General features: G+C 42.1%; 1 protein-coding gene across 10 annotated transcripts in view; it reads left to right on the top strand.

The window, feature by feature from the left end:
• Positions 1-20,263, top strand: part of MELK (maternal embryonic leucine zipper kinase) — a 110,011-nt gene that overhangs the window by 19,911 nt on the left and 69,837 nt on the right. For 5 of the 10 annotated variants that reach the window (XM_025360512.1, XM_025360508.1, XM_025360510.1 and 2 more), the window contains 4 exons: positions 4,514-4,657; positions 6,874-6,942; positions 9,207-9,299; positions 15,682-15,780. In XM_025360512.1, the coding sequence (XP_025216297.1) occupies positions 4,514-4,657; positions 6,874-6,942; positions 9,207-9,299; positions 15,682-15,780 (405 nt within the window). The remainder of the gene's footprint in view (positions 1-4,513; positions 4,658-6,873; positions 6,943-9,206; positions 9,300-15,681; positions 15,781-20,263) is intronic. The other 5 variants (XM_025360514.1, XM_025360511.1, XM_025360515.1 and 2 more) reach the window with 3 other exon arrangements.

Raw genomic sequence — 20,263 nt, 5'->3', positions numbered from 1 at the left:
CTTGTTTAGTTTTTGTTAGTCTCCGCCAAATAATATGTAATTTGCACATGATTTTCACAGGTTAGTACTGTTTTAAAAGCATATTTTAAAAATCGTAATTTTGGCCAGGTCCTCTCATGCCTATAATCCCAGCACTTTGGGAGGCTGAAGTGGGAGGATCATTTGAAACCAGTGGTTTAAAACCAGCCTCAGTAACATAGCAAGACCCTGTCTCTACGTACAAAAAAAAAAAAAAAAAGCCGGGTATGATGGCGTGTGGTGCGCATCTGTCATTCCAGCTCCTCAGGAGGCTGAGGCGGGAGAATTGCTTGAGTCCAGGAGTTTGAGGCTGCAGTGAGCCATGATAATGGCACTGTACTCCAGCCTGGGTGACAGAGCAAAACCCTGTCTCTAAAAAATAAAAACAAAATAATTACAACGTTGAATGTTTTGGATCTAGAACTATTTTCTGCCGTTACTACACTGTAGATCTATCTACATGGTCCACAATGGTAATTTTAAAACCTCTTTATATTTTTAGCTGATCCCTTTGTTCAAATAAAATTCTTAGGGCCAGGCATAGGGGCTCATGCCTGTAACTCCAGCTCTTTGGGAGGCCAAGGCTGGTGGATCACTTGAGGCCAGGAGTTCGAGACTATCCTGGGCAACATGGGAAAACTTCATTTCTACAAAAAATACAAAAACTTAGCCAGTTGTGGTGGTGCATGCCTATAGTCCGAGCTACCTGGGAGGCTGAGGTAGGAGGATTGCTTGAGCCTGGGAGGCAGAGCTTGCAGTGAGCTGAGATTGTGCCACTGCACTCCAGCCTGGGTGGCAGAGCGAGACTCTGTCTGAAAAAAGAAAAAAAATTGTTAAACAAAATCTCCCAAGCATCCATGAATGTAGGAGAAAATTTAAAGGTACAAGAGAGTAGCTAGGTGCAGTGTCTTGTGCCTGTAATCCCAGCACTTTGGGAGGCCAAGGTGGGAAGATCACTTGAGCTAAGGAGTTTGGGACCAGCTTGAGCAACATAGTGAGACCTTGTTTCTACTTAAAAAAAAAAAAAAAAAAAGGCTGGATATAGTGGTGCACACCTGTAGTTCCAGCTACTTGGGAGGCTCAGGTGAGGAGTCTGGGAGATATAGGCTACAGTGAGCTATGACTGCACCACTGCACTCCAGCCTTGGTAATAGAGTGAGACCCTGTCTCAAAAAAAAAAAGGTACAAGGGAGTATATATTAAAAACAAAATCCTCTATTTCCCCTACATCCCAGTCATCCAATATTCTTTAATTTTTAAATTTTATTATATTATTCATAGAAATGCGGGTCTTGGCCTGTTGCCCCAGCTAGTCTTGGACTCCTGGCCTTAAGCGATCTTCCCTCCTTGGCCTCCCAAAATGTTGGGATTACAGGCGTGAGCAACCATGCTCCACCCCAGTCATCACATTTCTTTTTCTTTTTTCTCTCTTTTTTTTTTTTTGGAGACGGAGTCTCACACTGTCTTGAAGGCTGGAGTGCAATGGCGTGACCTTGGCTAACTACAACCTCCACCTCCCAGGTTCAAGTGATTTTCCTGCCCCAGCCTCCTGAGTAACTGGGATTCTAGGCATGTGCCACCACCTCCGGTTAATTTTTGTATTTTTTGGTAGAGACGGAGTTTCACCATGTTGGCCAGGCTGGTCTCAAACTTCTGACCTCAGGCAATTTGCCCACTTCAGCCTCCCAGAGTGCTTGGGATTACAGGAGTGAGCCACCGCTCCTGACCTTCACATTTTCTTTTCTCTGAGCCATTCATGTATTTTTCTTGTGTCTCTTGTAGATACCTACAGATATTTTATACGTATGTGTATTTTATATGTGTGTGTGTGTATGTGTGTGTGTTGCTTATTGGTTTCTGTCACACAAATGGTCACAAATTATTACTTTGCACCTTGTTTTTTTCCCATGTAACAATTGATCTTAGAGACCATTTGAGCACATTCAGATATTTCAGACATTTTTATTTCTCTTTATTTTGTATTTCTTTATTTGGAAATATGAAGTAGGCTGTTTTCTTTTTGTAAAACTTATTGGATAACATTAAAAAAATTTCCTATTGAGTTGTAATTTAGATATAATAAAATGTGCACATTAGGTATGCAATTTGACAAATGTATATACCCATGTACCTCCCACCCCAAAGTGTAAAACATCTCTTATCACCTCAGAAAGTTTTCTCCTGCCCTTTTGAAGTTTTCCCTGTAACCATAGCCACCCTGCCCTTACCAGCAACTACTCATCTGATTTCTTTTTTTTTTTTTTTTTTGAGACGGAGTCTCGCTCTGTCGCCCAGGCTGGAGTGCAGTGGCCGGATCTCAGCTCACTGCAAGCTCCGCCTCCCAGGTTCACGCCATTCTCCTGCCTCAGCCTCCCGAGTAGCTGGAACTACAGGCACTACAGGCGCCCGCCACCTCGCCCGGCTAGTTTTTTGTATTTTTTTTTTTTTTTTTTTTGAGACGGAGTCTCACTGTGTCTCCCAGGCTGGAGTGCAGTGGCGCGATCTCGGCTCACTGCAAGCTCCGCCCCCCGGGTTCACGCCATTCTCCCGCCTCAGCCTCCCAAGTAGCTGGGACTACAGGCGCCCGCTACCGCGCCCGACTAGTTTTTTGTATTTTAGTAGAGACGGGGTTTCACCATGTTAGCCAGGATAGTCTCGATCTCCTGACCTTGTGATCCACCCGCCTCGGCCTCCCAAAGTGCTGGGATTACAGGCTTGAGCCACCGCGCCCGGCAGTTTTTTGTATTTTTTAGTAGAGACGGGGTTTCACCGTGTTAGCCAGGATGGTCTCGATCTCCTGACCTCGTGATCCACCCGTGTCGGCCTCCCAAAGTGCTGGGATTACAGGCTTGAGCCACCGCGCCCGGCCTACTCATCTGATTTCTATCACCGCAGATTAGTTTAATCTGTTCTAGAATGTGATGTAAATGACTCATACAGTATTCTTTTGCTTATTGTTAGGCTTCTTTTGCTCAGCATAATGCTTTTGCAAGCCACTATATCAATCTGTAGTCTTTTATTAACTTAGTACTGGACATTGTTTCATAGCAGTTTGTAAAGAGCTTCCTTTTTTTTTTTTTTAAATTACTGCCTAGAATTCCATTCCGTGTCATAGTTTATCTAGTATCAGCATTTAGGTCTGAATGCTCCCCACAAATTTGTATGTTGAAACTTAATCCCCAGTGTTAAGAGCTGGGGCCCTTTAAGGAGGTGATTAGGTCATGAGGGCAGAGCTCTTATGAATGGGATTAGTGCCCTTATACAAGAGGCTTTAGGGAGCTCGTTTGCTCCCTTCTACCACATGAGGATACATAGCATATGCCAACTGTGAGCAACAGAACCTCACTAGACACTGGATCTACTGGCACCTTGATGTTAGACTTCCCAGGCTCCAGAACTGTGAGCGATACATTTATCTTGTTTATAAATTACTCGGTGTAAGGTATTTTGTTATAGCAGCCCAAATGGACTAAGACAGTTGTTTCTAGTCTTTTGCTTTTACAAACACTGCTGCTGTAGTAAATGATCTTTAAGGTACATTTTTTGTTAGTGATGGTGTTTGTTTTTTGAGACGAAGTCTTGCTGTGTCACCCAGGCTGGAGTGCAATGGTACAATCTTGGCTCACTGCAACCTCTGCCTCCCGGGTTCAAGCGATTCTCCTGCCTCAGTCTCCTGAGTAGCTGGGATTACAGGCACCCGCCACCACGCTTGGCTAATTTTTTGTATTTTTAGTAGAGACGGGTTTTCACCATGTTGGCCAGGCTGATCTCAAACTCCTGACCTCAAGTGATCCACCCATCTCGGCTTCCCAAAGTGCTGGGATTGCAGGTGTGAGCCACCGCGCCTGACCAAAGTACTGTTTTTTGATATGAGTGAGTACATCTATAAGAGCAATAACTAAATGTGAACTGTGAGGTCAAGTCTATATGCATTTGTAATTTTAATTGATATTGCTAAAATGGAAACCCAGCTCACAGAAAAGTGGAACTGCCCTGGGAAAGGGATGGAAAGCCTTGAGCTTTGTGCTCTGGTACCTGTTCTGCAGCGTCTGAGATACCTCTGTAGACCTGGGCTCCTTCTGGTACAGATTGAAAACCACTGGTCTTTGGGATAGAGAAACAATAATTACTGCTGGGTTTTAAAATTTCAGGTAATTATACTAAATGAGAGTGCATTAAGATGAGAATGGGTTTTAATACTTTGCTATAAAAATATAAAACCCTGAGTGAGCTTTTTAAAATCACAGTGGTAGTTGGTTTTACTTCTACTTACTGGTGATAAAACTGTTCGAGGAAAGAGTTATTGTTCTCATTCCTGGAGTCATTATTGACTTGTTTGATCCTGAGAGTGTACTTTTGAATATGCCTTACTCGGTTCTATTCCCTGTAAAGTCAAATTAATAATATCTGAGTTAAGTGTACTTTTTGATTTTAAATTTCTGTGAAGTGATTTTTGTACATTGTAACAATATCTGTGATTCCATTGCTGTTGAAGTACTGCCCTGGAGGAGAGCTGTTTGACTACATAATTTCCCAGGATCGCCTGTCAGAAGAGGAGACCCGGGTTGTCTTCCGTCAGATAGTATCTGCTGTCGCTTACGTGCACAGCCAGGGCTATGCTCACAGGGACCTCAAGCCAGTAAGTGACTGCATCATAGTTAGATGCTCACCTGAGAGTTCAGCATCATTTACCTGTTATTTTTAGGTTTCCAAATGATCTGTTTAGGAATCTATCTTAGGTTTGCTATTTTTTGTTGTTGTTGCTCCAGTCATAACATCACATTTCTTTTTTCCTCTTTTTTTTTTTTTTTTTTTTTTTTAAGAGGTGGTGTCTCACTGTGTCGCCCAGGCTAGAGTGCAGTGGTGTGATCTCAGCTCACTGCGACCTCCACCTCCTGGATTCAAGCAGTTCTCCTGCCTCAGCCTTCCAAGTAGTTGAGATTACAGGCATAGGCCACCATGCCCAACTAATTTTTGTATTTTTAGTAGAGATGGGGTTTCACCATGTTGGCCAGGCTGGTCTTGAACTCCTGACCTCAGGTGATCCACCTGCATTGGCCTTCCAAAGTGCTGGGATTGCAGGCGTGAACCACTATATCCAGCCTTTCTTCCTCTTACTTTTGACTTCTGGGAGGTGTTACTTTTATTTTTATTTTTTCTGTTGTTCAGACAAGAGTGCAGTGGTGCAATTTTGGTTCACTGCAGCATTGACCTCCAGGGCTCAAGTGATCCACACACCTCAGCCTCTTAAGTAGCTGGGAGTACAGGTGCACACAACCATGCCTGACTAATTTTTTAGTTATTTGTAGAGACAGGGTTTCACCATGTTGCCCAGGCTGGTTTCGAACTCCTGAGCTCAAGCTATCCTTTTGCCCTGGCCTCCCAAAGTGCTGAGATTACAGGTGTGAACCACTACTCCTGGCCTTGGTAGGCTTTTTGGATGCATTTATGAGCATTCTGTGTATCTGTCAATTGTGTGTGACTTTATAAATGTCTTTTTTTTATTTTTATTTTTTAACAAGATCTCACTCTGTCACCCAGGCTGGAGTGCAGTGGCATGATCAAGGGTCACTGTAGCCTCAACCTCCTGGGCTCAAGTGATTCTCCCACCTTAGCCTTCCAAGTAACTGGGACTACAGGCGTATGCCACCATGCCCAGCTAATTTTTTGTATCTTTATTTTATGTATGTATGCGTTTATTTATTTATTTTTATTTTTAATTTTTTGAGACTGAGTCTTGCTCTGTTACCCAGGCTGGAGTGCAGTGGCGCAATCTTGGCTCACTGCAACCTCTGCCTCCCAGGTTCAAGTGATCCTCCTGCCTTAGCCTCCTGAGTAGCTGGAATTACAGGTGCCTGCCACCACTCTTGGCTAATTTTTGTATTTTTAGTAGGTCCGGGGTTTTGCCATGTTGGCCAGGCTGGTCTCAAACTCCTGACTTCAAGTGATTCAAGTGATGTGCCTGCCTCAGCCTCCCAAAGTGCTGGAATTACAGGCATGAGCCAGGGCACCTGGCTGGAAACTCTTTTTCCGCCTGTTTATACTGAACTCGTTGATTTGAACTCACTCTTTTGGTTTAAATTTGCTTTTGGCACAAATTGTGTTTGCTTGTAGTTGACCCTCAGAACACCAAGGAGAAAATAGGAGAAAATGGTTTATACTAGTGAGTCTTGTGGGGAAGTGATAGAGTGATCAATATTCCTCCTCTTTTCCCTCCTTTTTTTTTTTTTTTTTTTTTTAAAAGACGGAGTCTCACTCTGTCACCCAGGCCGGAGTGCAGTGGTGGGATCTCCGCTCACTGCAAGCTCTGCCTCCCAGGTTCACACTATTCTCCTGCCTCAGCCTCCCAAGTAGCTGGGATTACAGGCATGCACCACCATGCCTGGCTAATTTTGTACTTTTAGTAGAGATGGGGTTTCTCCATGTTGGTCAGGCTGGTCCGAACTCCTGACCTCAGGTGATGTGCCCGCCTCAGCTTCCCAAAGTGCTGGGATTATAGGCGTGAGCCACCGTGCCTGGCCCTTCTTTTCCCTTATATACTTCTTGTCATTTCATTAGTTTCTAGTCATTTTCAGTTTGTAGTATCCAGATTTTTTAACAGAGACAACCTTAGATCATTTTTACTCATTTTAATTAGTTTATTTTTAAAAAATGAGACCAGGTCTTGCCGTGTTGCCCAGGCTGATCTTGAAAACCTGGGCTCAAATAATCCTCTCCTCTCTGCCTTCAGAGTGCTGGGGGATTACAGGCATGAGCTGCCACACTCGGCCTTAAATCATTTTTAGAAATGGCTAGAGGTGGGATTTGATATAAGGAAGTCAGTATACAGTTATCAAAATATCTTTGTTTTCTCAGGAAAATTTGCTGTTTGATGAATATCATAAATTAAAGCTGATTGATTTTGGTCTCTGTGCAAAACCCAAGGTAAGTGCAGAAATAAGATGCATCTATGTTCTTTGTAAATGCATTTGTTTCTTAGTGTGTGATTTCGTCCTGACTTCCACTTAGTCTTTATTGAGCTTGGTTGCATCCATTGAGAAGAATGTTAAATTTCATCCCTGGTATCGGTAGTTTTTGTAAGTTCTCTAGATGATCATAACATGCAATCAAGATTGAGAGTCACTGCCCTAGTTCTAGGATTGGTCCTGCTGAAGAAGACTCCATGAGTATGCTGTGAGAATTTGCAGTGCAGAGGTGACTTGAGGCTATTATAGCAAGAATGCTGACTTGACAATGTGCTTGCAGTTTGAGTATATTGCCACTAGATGATGCCTTTGTTTGTTTAGATAAAAGTTGAGAATTTAGTGCAAATCTATTATCCAAATGGTTCTATAGCTAACAATTAGTTACGTTTTGAGAAACAATCCCCTTTCCTTTTAAAAGAAGGAAAAATCCCATGTGCACTTCTAAATTTATAACTGTTATATATTTCCTTAATTTGCATTCCATGGTTACGTTTTGGTGTTCTCCAGCATAACTTCTCTTTGAGGTGACTTTGAACTTTCTCGCTGTCCTGTCTGCAGCAGATCTCCTGTGTGGTTGCCTGTTGAAGGCTTCCTCTGGAGTTCTCTAGTCATGGTACTCACAATCTCAAAAATGAGCTGTCTACACTCATTAAGAATGTTGAAATTGCAGACTTGTCTCAGGCTTTTGTAGTCCCATTACTGTTTCCTGTCCCGATCAGAATTAGCTAGGTGCAAAGGGAAGCAGATTTTACCCCTTTGGCAGAATGACTCTTTCTGATTCTTCTCTGATTCCCTTGGCTCTTCAGAAACTATCAGTGGAACCTTTTTTCTGGGAACCAAATGCTAAAAGGCAGGTTTTTTTTTGATTGACAGACATATAAAGATAAAACATACTTTGAACAGATAAACTGGTTTAAGTCGTTCTCCATGGGAGGCAGTGGAGAAGGCTTGTGACAGACCCTGTGTGCCTTCATTTATGGCTGCCACAGATTATCCACATAGACACATCTAAGGAAAGCGGGGTTGCCTGGGAGAGGATTGCCTGAGCCTTCTTCCGAGGAGCGCGCTCCTGGGCATGTTGTTTCAGTTGTAAATGACATCTCACAATTCACAAATCCTTTGCCAGCTGTAAGAACTCTATGCAGCTGTTGGACTGTAGCTTTGTTTTCATTATGTCTTGATATTCTGTGGGAGGGCAGAGGAGGATGAGCAGATTACTCATTTTAACAGATCTGGAAGCTAAGGGAGTGATTTGTCTTATAACTGCATCTAGAAAACAGACTTTGAAGGCACTGTTCTATGTAACATATTGCTTTTTTCCCTCTAAAAAAATAGAGCTCTTCTGTGTTTGTAAAGATTTGATACTGGAGATAAGGTCCAGTAAATAAATTTCCCCCCCCGGGATACTTGGGGATGGAAAGACTTGGATGCTTGGATATATGCTAGGCTTATTTATGTATGTGGATATTTAGGGAAGTATGAACCTGATTTGACTGAGCTAAGGGAAAAGGATTTGTTCATGCCAGGTTGTAGTGGTGTTGGGAATCCAGAGAAGCAGAGACCACACGTGCATGCACACATGTATACAGAGTATTGCGTTGGCTACAGAAATCCTTTATAATGTGGGGTAGTTTTTCATCTAGCTTCTCTTTGCTTGTGCTCATAAAATGCACAGGTATAGAGTTTCAGTTTTGCAAAATTAAAAGAGCTCTGGAGATCGGTTGCACAACAATGTGATTATATTTCAGTACTACTAAACTATGCATTTTAAAAAGGTTAAGATGGTAAATTTTATGTTATATGTTGTGTGCCATAAAAATTGGCATACAATAAAAATGGCCGATAATTTTTATCGGCCAGGCACGGTGGCTCATGCCTGTAATCCCAGCACTTTGGGAGGCCGAGGTGGGTGGATCATCTGAGGTCTGGAGTTTGAGAGTAGCCTGGCCAACATGGCGAAACCCCATCTATACCAAAAATACAAAAATTAGTTGGGCATGGTGGCAAACTGCGTGCCTGTAATCCCAGCTACTCTGGAGGCTGAGGCAGGAGAATCACTTGAACCCAGGAGGCAGAAGTTGCAGTGAGCTGAGATTGCACCATTGCACTCCAGCCTGGGTGACAGAGTGAGACTCAGTCTCAAAAAAGAAAAGGATGTTTATCAAGGTTTAATTCTCTTAAGGGCTGTAATTAATAAGTGTTTCATTTTTATCTTATTGACAGGGTAACAAGGATTACCATCTGCAGACATGCTGTGGGAGTCTGGCTTATGCAGCACCTGAATTAATACAAGGCAAATCATATCTTGGATCAGAGGTAATTATTCATTGATTAATTCATTATATAATCAACAGGCATTTATATTGGTGACCTGTAGTGAGTCAGGCACTGTGCATTGGGGGTATAATGATGAAGTAAGAAATAATCTTGTTAATCAAAGAGTTCAGTCTATTTGGTGAGTGAGATATATATACTTATAAATGAAATTAATAACTTGCAATAAATATAGTAACACATAATATACTTATGAAGCAGGGATATTTCTGGTGTCCTTGTTGTGGTTGCTTTTGAATTAAATAGTGCCATAGTTTGGACTGGTTAGTCTAGCTGGATAGAACAAAAGACCAAGGTTCCAGGCTCAGTTTTCAGAGATGCTGGTTAGCACAGAGAAAACCTGTGCTTTGTCTATTCATAGCTGATTCTCCAAGGCCAGCAGCCCTGTGTAGGAGTCCAGGCTGAGAAGGACTGGGCTTTGCCTGATTTATATTTGCTGTATCTCAAATTATCAAATTAGCAGCTCCTCCCATTCTCTGGAGTACTAGTTTTGCTGATGTTAGTGTCATAAGATTTAAAAAAACACTGTAGTTGTGAAAAGCTCAGGAACTGCTCGGTTAAACGGGTTTCTTATTTTAGGACATGTCCAAATCTTTTTTTGTTTTGTTTTGTTTTGTTTTGTTTTTTCGAGATGGAGTCTCACTCTGTCACCCAGGCTGGAGTGCAGTGGCGCGATCTTGGCTCATGGCAACCTCCGCCTCCTAGGTTCAAACGATTCTCCTGCCTCAACCTCCTAAGTAGCTGGGATTACAGGCACCTGCCACCACGTTCGGCTAATTTTTGTATTTTTAGTAGAGACGGGTTTCACCATGTTGGTCAGGCTGGTCTCAAACTCCTGACCTCAAATGATTTACCCACCTCGGCCTCCCAATTATAGGCATGAACAATTGTGCTCGGCCTCCAAATATTTAATGTACTCTTGTGCAGTGTGATCCTTCAGGAAAGGAACATCACAGATAGCAGCTGGTCCTGATTTTATTTGCCTATGGGATCCACTTTTGATAGAGAGCATCTTTTGGAACTAGTGTAAGGAACTTTGGGAATACCAAGTTACTTCCTAACACGAGAAGATGGGAACTGTTTTTGGTGACTTTTTATTTTGATATAATCTCTAACTTACAGGATAGTGCAAAAATAGAATGGTATATCTTTTACTCAAATTCACAGTCTTTTACATTTTTCCTTATTTGCTTTATCATTCTCTATGTTTTTATATATGCATTTGTTTTGAATCATTTGAGTTAGCTAGAAACATCATATCTCTTTATCACTCAATATTTCTTTATTTATTTTTCCTGAAAGTAAAGACTTTTCCTTTTATAACCACACTTTAGTGTCAAAATTTAACATTGATACCATTTATTTAATTCATAATTCATATTCAAATGGTATTAATTGTGCCAATAATGTCCTTTATAGTTTTATTGTCCCCCCAGTCTAGTATTTGGTGCAGGATACATTTAGTTATTGCATTTAGTTATTGTGTCTCTTTAGTCCCTTTTAATCTGGAAGACTTCCTTAGGCTTTATTTTTCTTGATCTCAACATTTTTGAGGAGGCCAGTTATTTATAGTAGAATGTACATTAATTTGAATTTATTTGATGTTTCCTTATGATTAGATTCAGATTATGTATTTTTGGCAGAAATACCACAGAAATGATGTTGTGGCTTCTTAGTGCATTATAGGAAAGGGACCAAATGTTTTCTGAATGTTTATCATGGTCCTGGAATCATGCTGGATACTTTTTATTTTTAATTGTGGTAAAATACACATAACATAAAATTTACCATCTTAACTGTTTTTAAAATATGTAGTTTAGTAGTACTGAAATATAATCACATTGTTGTGCAACCAATCTCCAGAGCTCTTTTAATTTTGCAAAACTGAAACTCTATACCTGTTAAACAATTCTTCATTTCTGCCTACCCTATTCCCCTACCCTTCTGCTTTCTGACTCTATGAATTTGACTAATCTAGGAACCTCATATAAATGGAATCATACAATATTTGTCTCTTTGTCACTGGCTTATTTTACTTAGCATAATGTCCTCAGGTTCATTCATGTAGCATGTGTCACAATTCCTTTCTTTGTAAGGCTGAGTAATATTCCATTATATGTATATACCACATTTTGTTTATTCATTCATCCACTGGTAGATACTTAGATTGCTTCTACCTTTTGGCTCTTGTGAATAATGTTGATAGGAATATGAGTGTACAAATATCTCTTTGAGATCCTGCTTTCAATTCTTTGGGTATATATTCAGAAGTGGAGTTGCTGGATCATATTGTAATTCTATTTTTAATATTTTATGGAATCTCCATACTGTTTTCCATAGTGAGTGCACCATCTTATATTTCCACCAACAGTGTACAAGAGTTTCATGTGGGCTGGGCGTGGTGGCTCATGCCTGTAATCCCAGCACTTTGGGAGACTGAGGTGGGTGGATCATGAGGTCAGGAGTTCGAGACCAGCCTGGTCAACATGGTGAATCCCTGTCTCTCTTAAAAATACAAAAATAAGCCAGGCATGGTGATGTGCACCTGTAATCCCAGCTGCTCGGGGGCTGAGGCAGAAGAATCGCTTGAACCTGGGAGGCAGAGGTTGCAGTGAGCAGAGATTGTATGATTGCATTCCAGCCTGGGTGACAGAGCAAGACTCTGTCTCAAAAAAAAAAAAAAAAAAAAAAAAAAAGAGTTTCACCTGCTAGATACATTTAATAATTTTCACTTAAGCTCTACAGACTTTTTTTTTTGAGACGGAGTTTTGCTCTTGTTGACCAGGCTGGAGTGAGATTTGAATGGAGTGAGGTACTGTTTCCACTACTCCATTTAGTTTCCCAGAAGGAGTGATAATTGTATGCCTGATCTCACAAGATTCTTAGAGGTGATGAAAATCTGCGGATTTGAGTGTATCTGGGTTTTTCCTATGTAATTTTAAATTGTTTTCTTGTCCATGTTTGTTCAACTTCCTGTCCTTCTCAGAGTGTCTAAAGGATAGTGGACTGAGGAGTCATTTGAGGTACTTACTAAATGATGCAGAGCTCAGGGTAGTAACTCCCTCAGAGATTTTGGTTTCATTTTCTAAGATGGGGCTTTAAGAATCTTCATTTAAAATACTAATAAAATAGTTGATTCTGATGTTCACGGTCCTGATTGTGCTTTAAGGACATGTTCCATTGTAAATATCTCTAATTTCTTCAGTAATTTTTCATGGGAAATGGTTTCAGTTCTCTCTTCCTCCCGATTATTTTATTATCTCTTTTTTTTGAGACAGAGTCTCACGCTGTCTCCCAGGCTGGAGTGCAGTGGCATGACTATGGCTCATGGTAGCCATTACCTCCTAGACTCAAGCAGTCCTCCCACCTCAGCCTCCCAAGTAGCTAGGACCACAGGTGTGCACTACCACACCTGGCTAATGTTTTTTATTTCTTTGCAGAGATAGGGTCTTTCTGTGTTTCTGGGGCTGGTCTTGAACTCCTGGGCTCAAGTGATCCTCCTGCCTTGGCTTCCCAAAGTGCTGGGAGCCAGTTATTTTTCATGTCAACTGGTAGTTTTTGGATTTACTTGCATTTGCTTTAGTTATGATTTTAGTTAATTTATTCTCGTATTCAATTCAAAACAGTGAAGTAAAAGTGCTTTGAGTTAACTGAAAAATACTTTTTCTGCTTTCTTTTCTCTAATAAGTGTTGGTAGCACTATGAGGATGTTATTATAATTTTATTCCTCTTTAAGTTTAACCCTAGACATAATCTTTCTGTTGACTTTTTGTTTGTTTGTTTGTTTGTTTGTTTTTTGAGACAGAGTTTCGCTCTTGTTGCCCAGGCTGGAGTGCAATGGTGTGATCTTGGCTCACTGCAACCTCCGCCTCCCGGGTTCAAGCGATTCTCTTGCCTGAGCCTCCCGAGTTGCTGGAATTAACAGGCATGTACCACCCCTCCTGGCAAATTTTGTATTTTTATTAGAGATGGGGGTTTTTCCATGTTGGTCAGGCTGGTCTCAAATGCCCGACCTGAAGTGATCCACCCGCCTCGGCTTCCCAAAGTGTTGGAATTACGGGCATGAGCCACCGTGCCCAGCCTTATTTATTTATTTATTTATTTGAGACAAAGTCTCGCCCTTATCCCCCAGTCTGGAGTGCAATGGTGCGATCTCGGCTCACTGCAAAGTGCTGGGATTATAGGCGTGAGCCACCATGCCCGACCCTTTTTTTTTTTTGGAGACAGACTCTCACTCTGTTGCCCAGGCTGGAGTGCAGTGGCGTGATCTTGGCTCACTGCAACCTCCGCCTTTTGGGTTCAGTGATTCTCCTGCCTCAGCCTCCTGAGTAGCTGGAATTACAGACATGCACTACCACACCCGGCTAATTTTTTTTGTCTTTTTAGTAGAGACAGGGTTTCGCCATGTTGGCCCGGCTGGTCTTGAACTCCTACCTCAAGTGATCCACCTACCTCACCTCCCAAAGTGTCGGGATTACAGGCATGAGCCACCGTACCTGGCCCCTCTTGTGGTATTTGATGAGGCCATGTAGCTCACTGTTTCCCGTGCAACCTCTTTGGTTTGATTTTTTTTTGAGACAGAGTCTCGCTCTGTCGCCCAGGCTGGAGTGCCATGGTGTAATCTCAGCTCACTTCAACCTCCACCTCCCGGGTTCAAGCGATTCTCCTGCCTCAACCTCCCGTGTAGCCGGTATTACAGGTGCCCACTACCACACCCGACCAAATTTTGTATTTTTAGTAGAGACAAGGTTTTACCATGTTGACCAGGCTGGCCTTGAACTCCTGACCTCAGGTGGGAGGAGGCCCGTTTCGGCCTCTCAAAGTGCTGGGATTATAGGCGTCAGCCACTGCACCCGATCTGCTTTGAATTTAATACCATGAATGAGTGTCATGCCATCATGTCTCAATTTATAGATTAAATATTTGACATCTCTGAGGCATAAATGGTCAATTTCTGACCTCCTGCAACTTGGAAGAGTAATCAGGTGTTTGCTTCAAAGCAGATTGTTCACTTGAGACATCGTAGTAGAGTCCTAATAATCTGATATGATTTGGTAAACAGGACTAGGGGTTAGATTTGGCTTATCTAGTATAAGTACTACCCAGATACGTGATGCTGCTCAACTTATTTTAACTCTGTTTTCTCTTTGTTTCTTTTCCTTCTTTGTTTTCTTCCTTCCTTTCCTTCTTTCCTCTTTTTTCTTTTTTTCCTCTTAAACTTTCCTAAGCCTGGGAGGCAAATGTTGTAGTGAGCTGAGATTGTGCCACTGCACTCCAGCCTAGGCAACAGAGTGAGACCCTCTCTCCAAAAAAAAAACATTTTCCTAAGGCTCAAATGAGAGTAAGAGCTGTGACTTCTCCTCGGCTAATGGTGGCATCATTACTAAGGCCAAATACTGCTTGAATAAGTAGTTACTGCTTAGGACTCATGGGACACATGGATATCACATATAAAGGTTAAGCTCTTTCCTGGGATTTTGAGATTTGTAGGACTATTTGTGCTGGTAGGCTAATTTCTAGTCTCTCTCTCCATATATATACATATAAATACATATATATTTTTGTTTGTCTGTTTGTTTGTTTGTTTGTTTTTAGATGGAGTTTCACTCTGTGTCCCAGGCTGGAGTACAGTGGCGTGATCTCGGCTCACTGCAACCTCCATCTCTTGGGTTCAAGTGATTCTCCTGCCTCAGCCTCCCGAGTAGCTGGGACTGTGGGCATGCGCCGCCATGCCTGGCTAATTTTTGTAGTTTTGGTAGAGATGGGGTTTCACCATGTTGGCCAGGCTAGTCTCGAACTCCTGACCTCAGGTGATCCGCCCACCTTGGCCTCCCAAAGTGCTGGGATTACAGGCATGAGCCACCACGCCCGGCTGCCTCTACATTTGAAAAGTCAATCATTGAACTTTATTAAAGTTCTCTACATAGAATTTTATAGTACAGCTTAGTCATACTTGCTGATTATTAATACATTTTAAGACATCCTCATGCCTGTTTACATAAACCTCATGTGTAACCTAAACCTTCAGTAGCACTGTAGAATTGTCTCATCTTCTTATCATGTCCAATACAGCCCAGCCTACTGGAAATTATTTTCTGTGAAGTGTTAGAGTCCAGCTGGAGGAGAGTGCATTGAATTGGAAGTCAGGAGGCCTTCCTGGGTGGCCTCCAATTGACTGGGTGACCTTAGAGAAGCCTCCTTAGCTTCAGGTTCTCTGACTATAGAATGAGCAGGTTGAAGTTGTTGATCTCTGAGCTCTCTTTTAGCTTTGTGACAATTCTGTGATTGTATCAAGAGTCCTGCCGTTCTGAAATATGTTTGAATTTTTGTTTCAGTGATTTTCCTTTTTCCCTCTTTCTCTCAGGCAGATGTTTGGAGTATGGGTATACTGTTATATGTTCTTATGTGTGGATTTCTACCATTTGATGATGATAATGTAATGGCTTTATACAAGAAGATTATGGTGAGTATTACAAGGCATAGAATTTCAATGTAGAACTTTTCTATTCTGCATAGTATATGCTTCCATTCATAAATGTACAAAAACAGGCAAAAAAGTTATTCTCTGCTGTTAGAAGTCAAAAATCATAGTTATTCTTTGGGAATGGTTAAGGAGTAGGCTTCTGTTCTGTTTCTTAATCTGGGAGTTGGCTACACTTGTATACAGTAGTTCCCCCTTGTCAGCGGTTTTGCTTTCTGCAATCTTAGTTGTCCATGGTCAACTGCGGTCTGAAAATTGGTGAGTTTATATAATACAGTAAAGATATTTTGAGAGAAAGAGGCACATTCAGGCCGGGCGCGGTGGCTCACACCTGTAATCACAGCACTTTGGGAGGCCAAGGCTAGTGGATCACGAGGTCAGGAGATCGAGACCATCCTGAATAATGTGGTGAAGCCCCGTTTCTACTAAAAATACAAAAAATTAGCCGGGTGTGGTGGTGGGCGCCTGTAGTCCCAGCTACTCGGGAGGCTGAGGCAGGAAAATGGCGTGAACCTGGGAGGTGGAGCTTGTAATGAGCCAAGATTGCGCCACTGCACTCCAGCCTGGGTGACAGAGCAAGACTCTGTCTCAAAAAAAAAAAAAGAGGCCGGGCACGGTGGCTCAAGCCTGTAATCCCAGCACTTTGGGAGGCCGAGACGGGCGGATCACGAGGTCAGGAGATCGAGACCATCCTGGCTAACACAGTGAAACCCCATCTCTACTAAAAATTACAAAAAACTAGCCGGGCGAGGTGGCGGGTGCCTGTAGTCCCAGCTACTTGGGAGGCTGAGGCAGGAGAATGGCATGAACCCGGGAGGCGGAGCTTGCAGTGAGCCGAGATCCGGCCACTGCACTCCAGCCTGGGTGACAGAGCGAGACTCCGTCTCAAAAAAAAAAAAAAAAGAGGCACATTCACATAACATTTTTAACTGTATATTGTTATAATTATTCTATTTTATTATGTTATTGTTAATCTCTTATTCTGCATAATATATAAATTAAACTTTATCAAACACACACACATATATATATATATACACACACACAGAAAGAAACATATAGCACATATAGGGCTCAGTACTATCCGTGGTTTCTGGCATCCATGGGGGTGTTTGAAGGTATTACCTGCTGATAAAGGGGACTACAGTATTCAGGTTTTGAAAACTCATTGAGGTGTACTCTCATGATATACAACTTATATAACCTTCTTCTTTTTCTTTTCTTTTTTTTGGAGACGGTGTTTCACTCTTGTTGCCCAGGCTAGAATGCAATGGCTGTATCTCGGCTCACTGCAACCTCAGCCTTCCAGGTTCAAGCGATTCTCCTGCCTCAGCCTCCTTAGTAGCTGGGATTACAGGCATGTGCCACCATGCCTGGCTAATTTTTTGTGTTTTTAGTAGAGACGGGGTTTCTCCATGTTGGTCAGGCTGGTCTCGAACTCCCGACCTCTGGTGATCTGCCCGCCTCAGCCTCCCAAAGTGCTGAGGCGTGAGCCAACGCGTCCGGCCCAATATACAAACTTCTATATATATACTTCCTCAATGAAAAGCTTAACAAAACAAAAACAATGCTGTGTCAAATCACATTTTCCTTTTGACTTATAAAATAAGAATCTCTTCTTTTCTTTTTTTGGAAGATAAAATTTTGACTTCAGGGTATAATAAAACCACAATTGAGATCACCTACTGTAAGCTTTGTTAAAATCCTATATATCAGAGACAGAGAGTAGATTAGTTGTTGCTTGGGGTTGGGGGTGGAGAGTGACTGCCTGTGAGTATGCATTTTCTTTTTGGGATGATGAAAACATTCTGGAATTAGAAAGAGGTGATGATTACACAACTTTGTTAATATACTAAAATCTACACTTTAAAAGGGTGAATATTATGGTATGTGAATTATGTTCAGTTAAAAAAATCAGAAAAAAAATCACAGGAAGGAAAATAGGAAAATTATTTTAAAGAGTAATATTTCAAAGCAAACTAACAAAAGAAGACAGGTAAAGAGGAAGAAAGAACATCTTGTGTTCCATAGCAAACCAAGGTCAGACTAGCAGAGCAGCTTCTCTGAATGCTTCTCTGTAATTCTTCTTTTTTTTTTTTTTTTTGAGACGGAGTCTCGCTCTGTCGCCCAGGCTGGAGAGCAGTGGCGCGATCTCGGCTCACTGCAAGCTCCGCCTCCTGGGTTCACGCCATTCTCCTGCCTCAGCCTCCTGAGTAGCTGGGACTACAGGCGCCCGCCACCTCGCCCGGCTAATTTTTTGTATTTTTAGTAGAGACGGGGTTTCACCGTGGTCTCGATCTCCTGACCTTGTGATCCGCCCGCCTTGGCCTCCCAAAGTGCTGGGATTACAGGCGTGAGCCACCGCGCCCAGCCTTTTTTTTTTTTTTTTGAGATAAAGTCTTGCTCTGTCACCCAGGCTGAAGTGCAGGAGTGCGATCATGGCTCACTGTAGCCTCAACCCCCTGGGCTCTAGTGGTCCTCCCACCTCAGCCTCCCAACTAGCTGGGACCACAGGCACTGCACCACTACACCCAGCTAATTAAAAAATTTTTTCTTGTAGAGATAGGATCTTCCCTATGTTACCCAGGCTGGTCTCAAACTCCTGGGCTCAAGTGATCCTCTCACCTCAGCCTTCCAAAGTGCTGAGATTACAGCCGTGAGCTACTGTAAGAAGCCTTCTGAATGCTTCTTGAATCCAATTGTTTAACAAATATTTCCTGAATTTCTGCTCTATATGAGGTGCTGAAAGGCGTAGAAAAGATCTAATGAAACTTTATTATTGTCACCAGGGCCTGATTTCTTGTTGGAGACAAGTATAAGCTATCTAAAAATGGCAAAGGGTGGGGAATGCCATATTATAACACAGTGTAAATGAAGTTAATATAGGAGTTGGGGTGGGATCTGGGAGGGCATCTTAGAGGAAGTGAGGTTTGAGCAGGTCTTTAAAAGAAGGGTAGAAGTATTTCAGAAAGAGATGTGGGCGAGAACATTCCTGATAGTACAGATATATGAGCAAAGGCATAGAGATGGGAGAGATGTGGGGAGGAATGGGCAGTTTTATGTAGCTGAACCATTGGATCTCTAACAATTAGACGAGGAGACTACCTAAAGCAACTCTTACTTCTAGGAAGTAGCACACAGCGTTGAAAGTGGTAGACCCGGTTGGCTTGTTGCCCACTCTATAGAACACCAAGTCTAAGGATACAGTTTTTCCTATACCCCACCTTAGAAGATTCTTTAAAGTTGATTCCCAAGCTTCAGAGAATAGCTTTGGGAAGAGATGGAATTGCAATAGTTCCAACTCCTTGAAGGCTGAGGAGCTCTGATTCTACAGGGTCAAAGAGAAGCAGTGTGCGTGGTAGCTGTTAACACCGCTTTGGGGACCCATGTGTGTCCAGGCTTCTCCTTGTGAAGGGGAGATAAATGAGGAAGTGGGCTGGAGGCCGGCCTCCTAGAGCCTGCTGCTGTAGCCAAGACAGCTTGTTTTCCTCCCGAAAAACAACTTGTTGAACCTTCTCGAACTTTGCTGGGTAGCACTCGTTGCTTTGGCTTCTGCATGCTGACTGTGGCAGTAGTTCCTGACTCCATAGAACCACACCTGACTGCATCAACATCAGGATACAGAGGAGAATAGGGTTAGGATCCCTTTGTGGCTTTAGCTCCAGTCAGCAGAAGTGATCTTTGTGCAGCTCAGTAACATTTATCCAGTTATACTTTTACAAAATATTAGGTTGGCCTCTTGAATTCTTCCCTCTTTTTGCTACTCTTTTCTGTAAAGTAGAGCTGTGTTTCTTATTCTTAAATAATTGTATTCTAGTATAGGTTGAGTATCCCTAATCTGAAAATCCAAAATTTGAAATGCTCCAAAATCTGACACTTTTTGAGTGCTGAGATGATGCTCAAAAGAAATGCTTACTTGGACTCGGGAAGGGGAACATCACACACCGGGGCCTATCATGGGGAGGGGGGAGGGGGCACGGATTGCATTGGGAGTTATACCTGATGTAAATGATGAGTTGATGGGTGCTGATGAGTTGATGGGTGCAGCACACTAACATGGCACAAGTATACATATGTAACAAACCTGCACGTTAGGCACATGTACTCTAGAACTTAAAGTATAATTTGAAAAAAAAAAAAAAAAAAAAAATGCTTACTGGAGCATTTCAGGTTTTGGATTTTCGGATTTGGGATATTCAGTCAGTAAGTATATAATGCACATATTCCAAAGCCTGAAATCTGAAACACTTCTGTTCCCAAGCATTTGGGTAAGGGATACTCAACTTGTATTGTAAGTTGCTAGGATATTTTACCCTATTCTTGTTTTGGGAACTCTATCCCAAAGAAATAAGCTGACAGATTTCTCGAAAGTGAACTAGAATTGAATCTGCTAGCTGGTGTAACATGGAATATTACACCTCCTAGACTTCTAGAAAGACTATGTGGAAACAGATAATGGTAGACT

This window comes from Theropithecus gelada, chromosome 15 (assembly GCF_003255815.1).
Source record: "Theropithecus gelada isolate Dixy chromosome 15, Tgel_1.0, whole genome shotgun sequence".
In the NCBI taxonomy this organism is placed as follows: domain Eukaryota; kingdom Metazoa; phylum Chordata; class Mammalia; order Primates; family Cercopithecidae; genus Theropithecus; species Theropithecus gelada.
The sequence above is the reverse complement of the archived record's forward strand: the minus strand, read 5'-3'. Positions and strand labels throughout refer to the sequence as shown.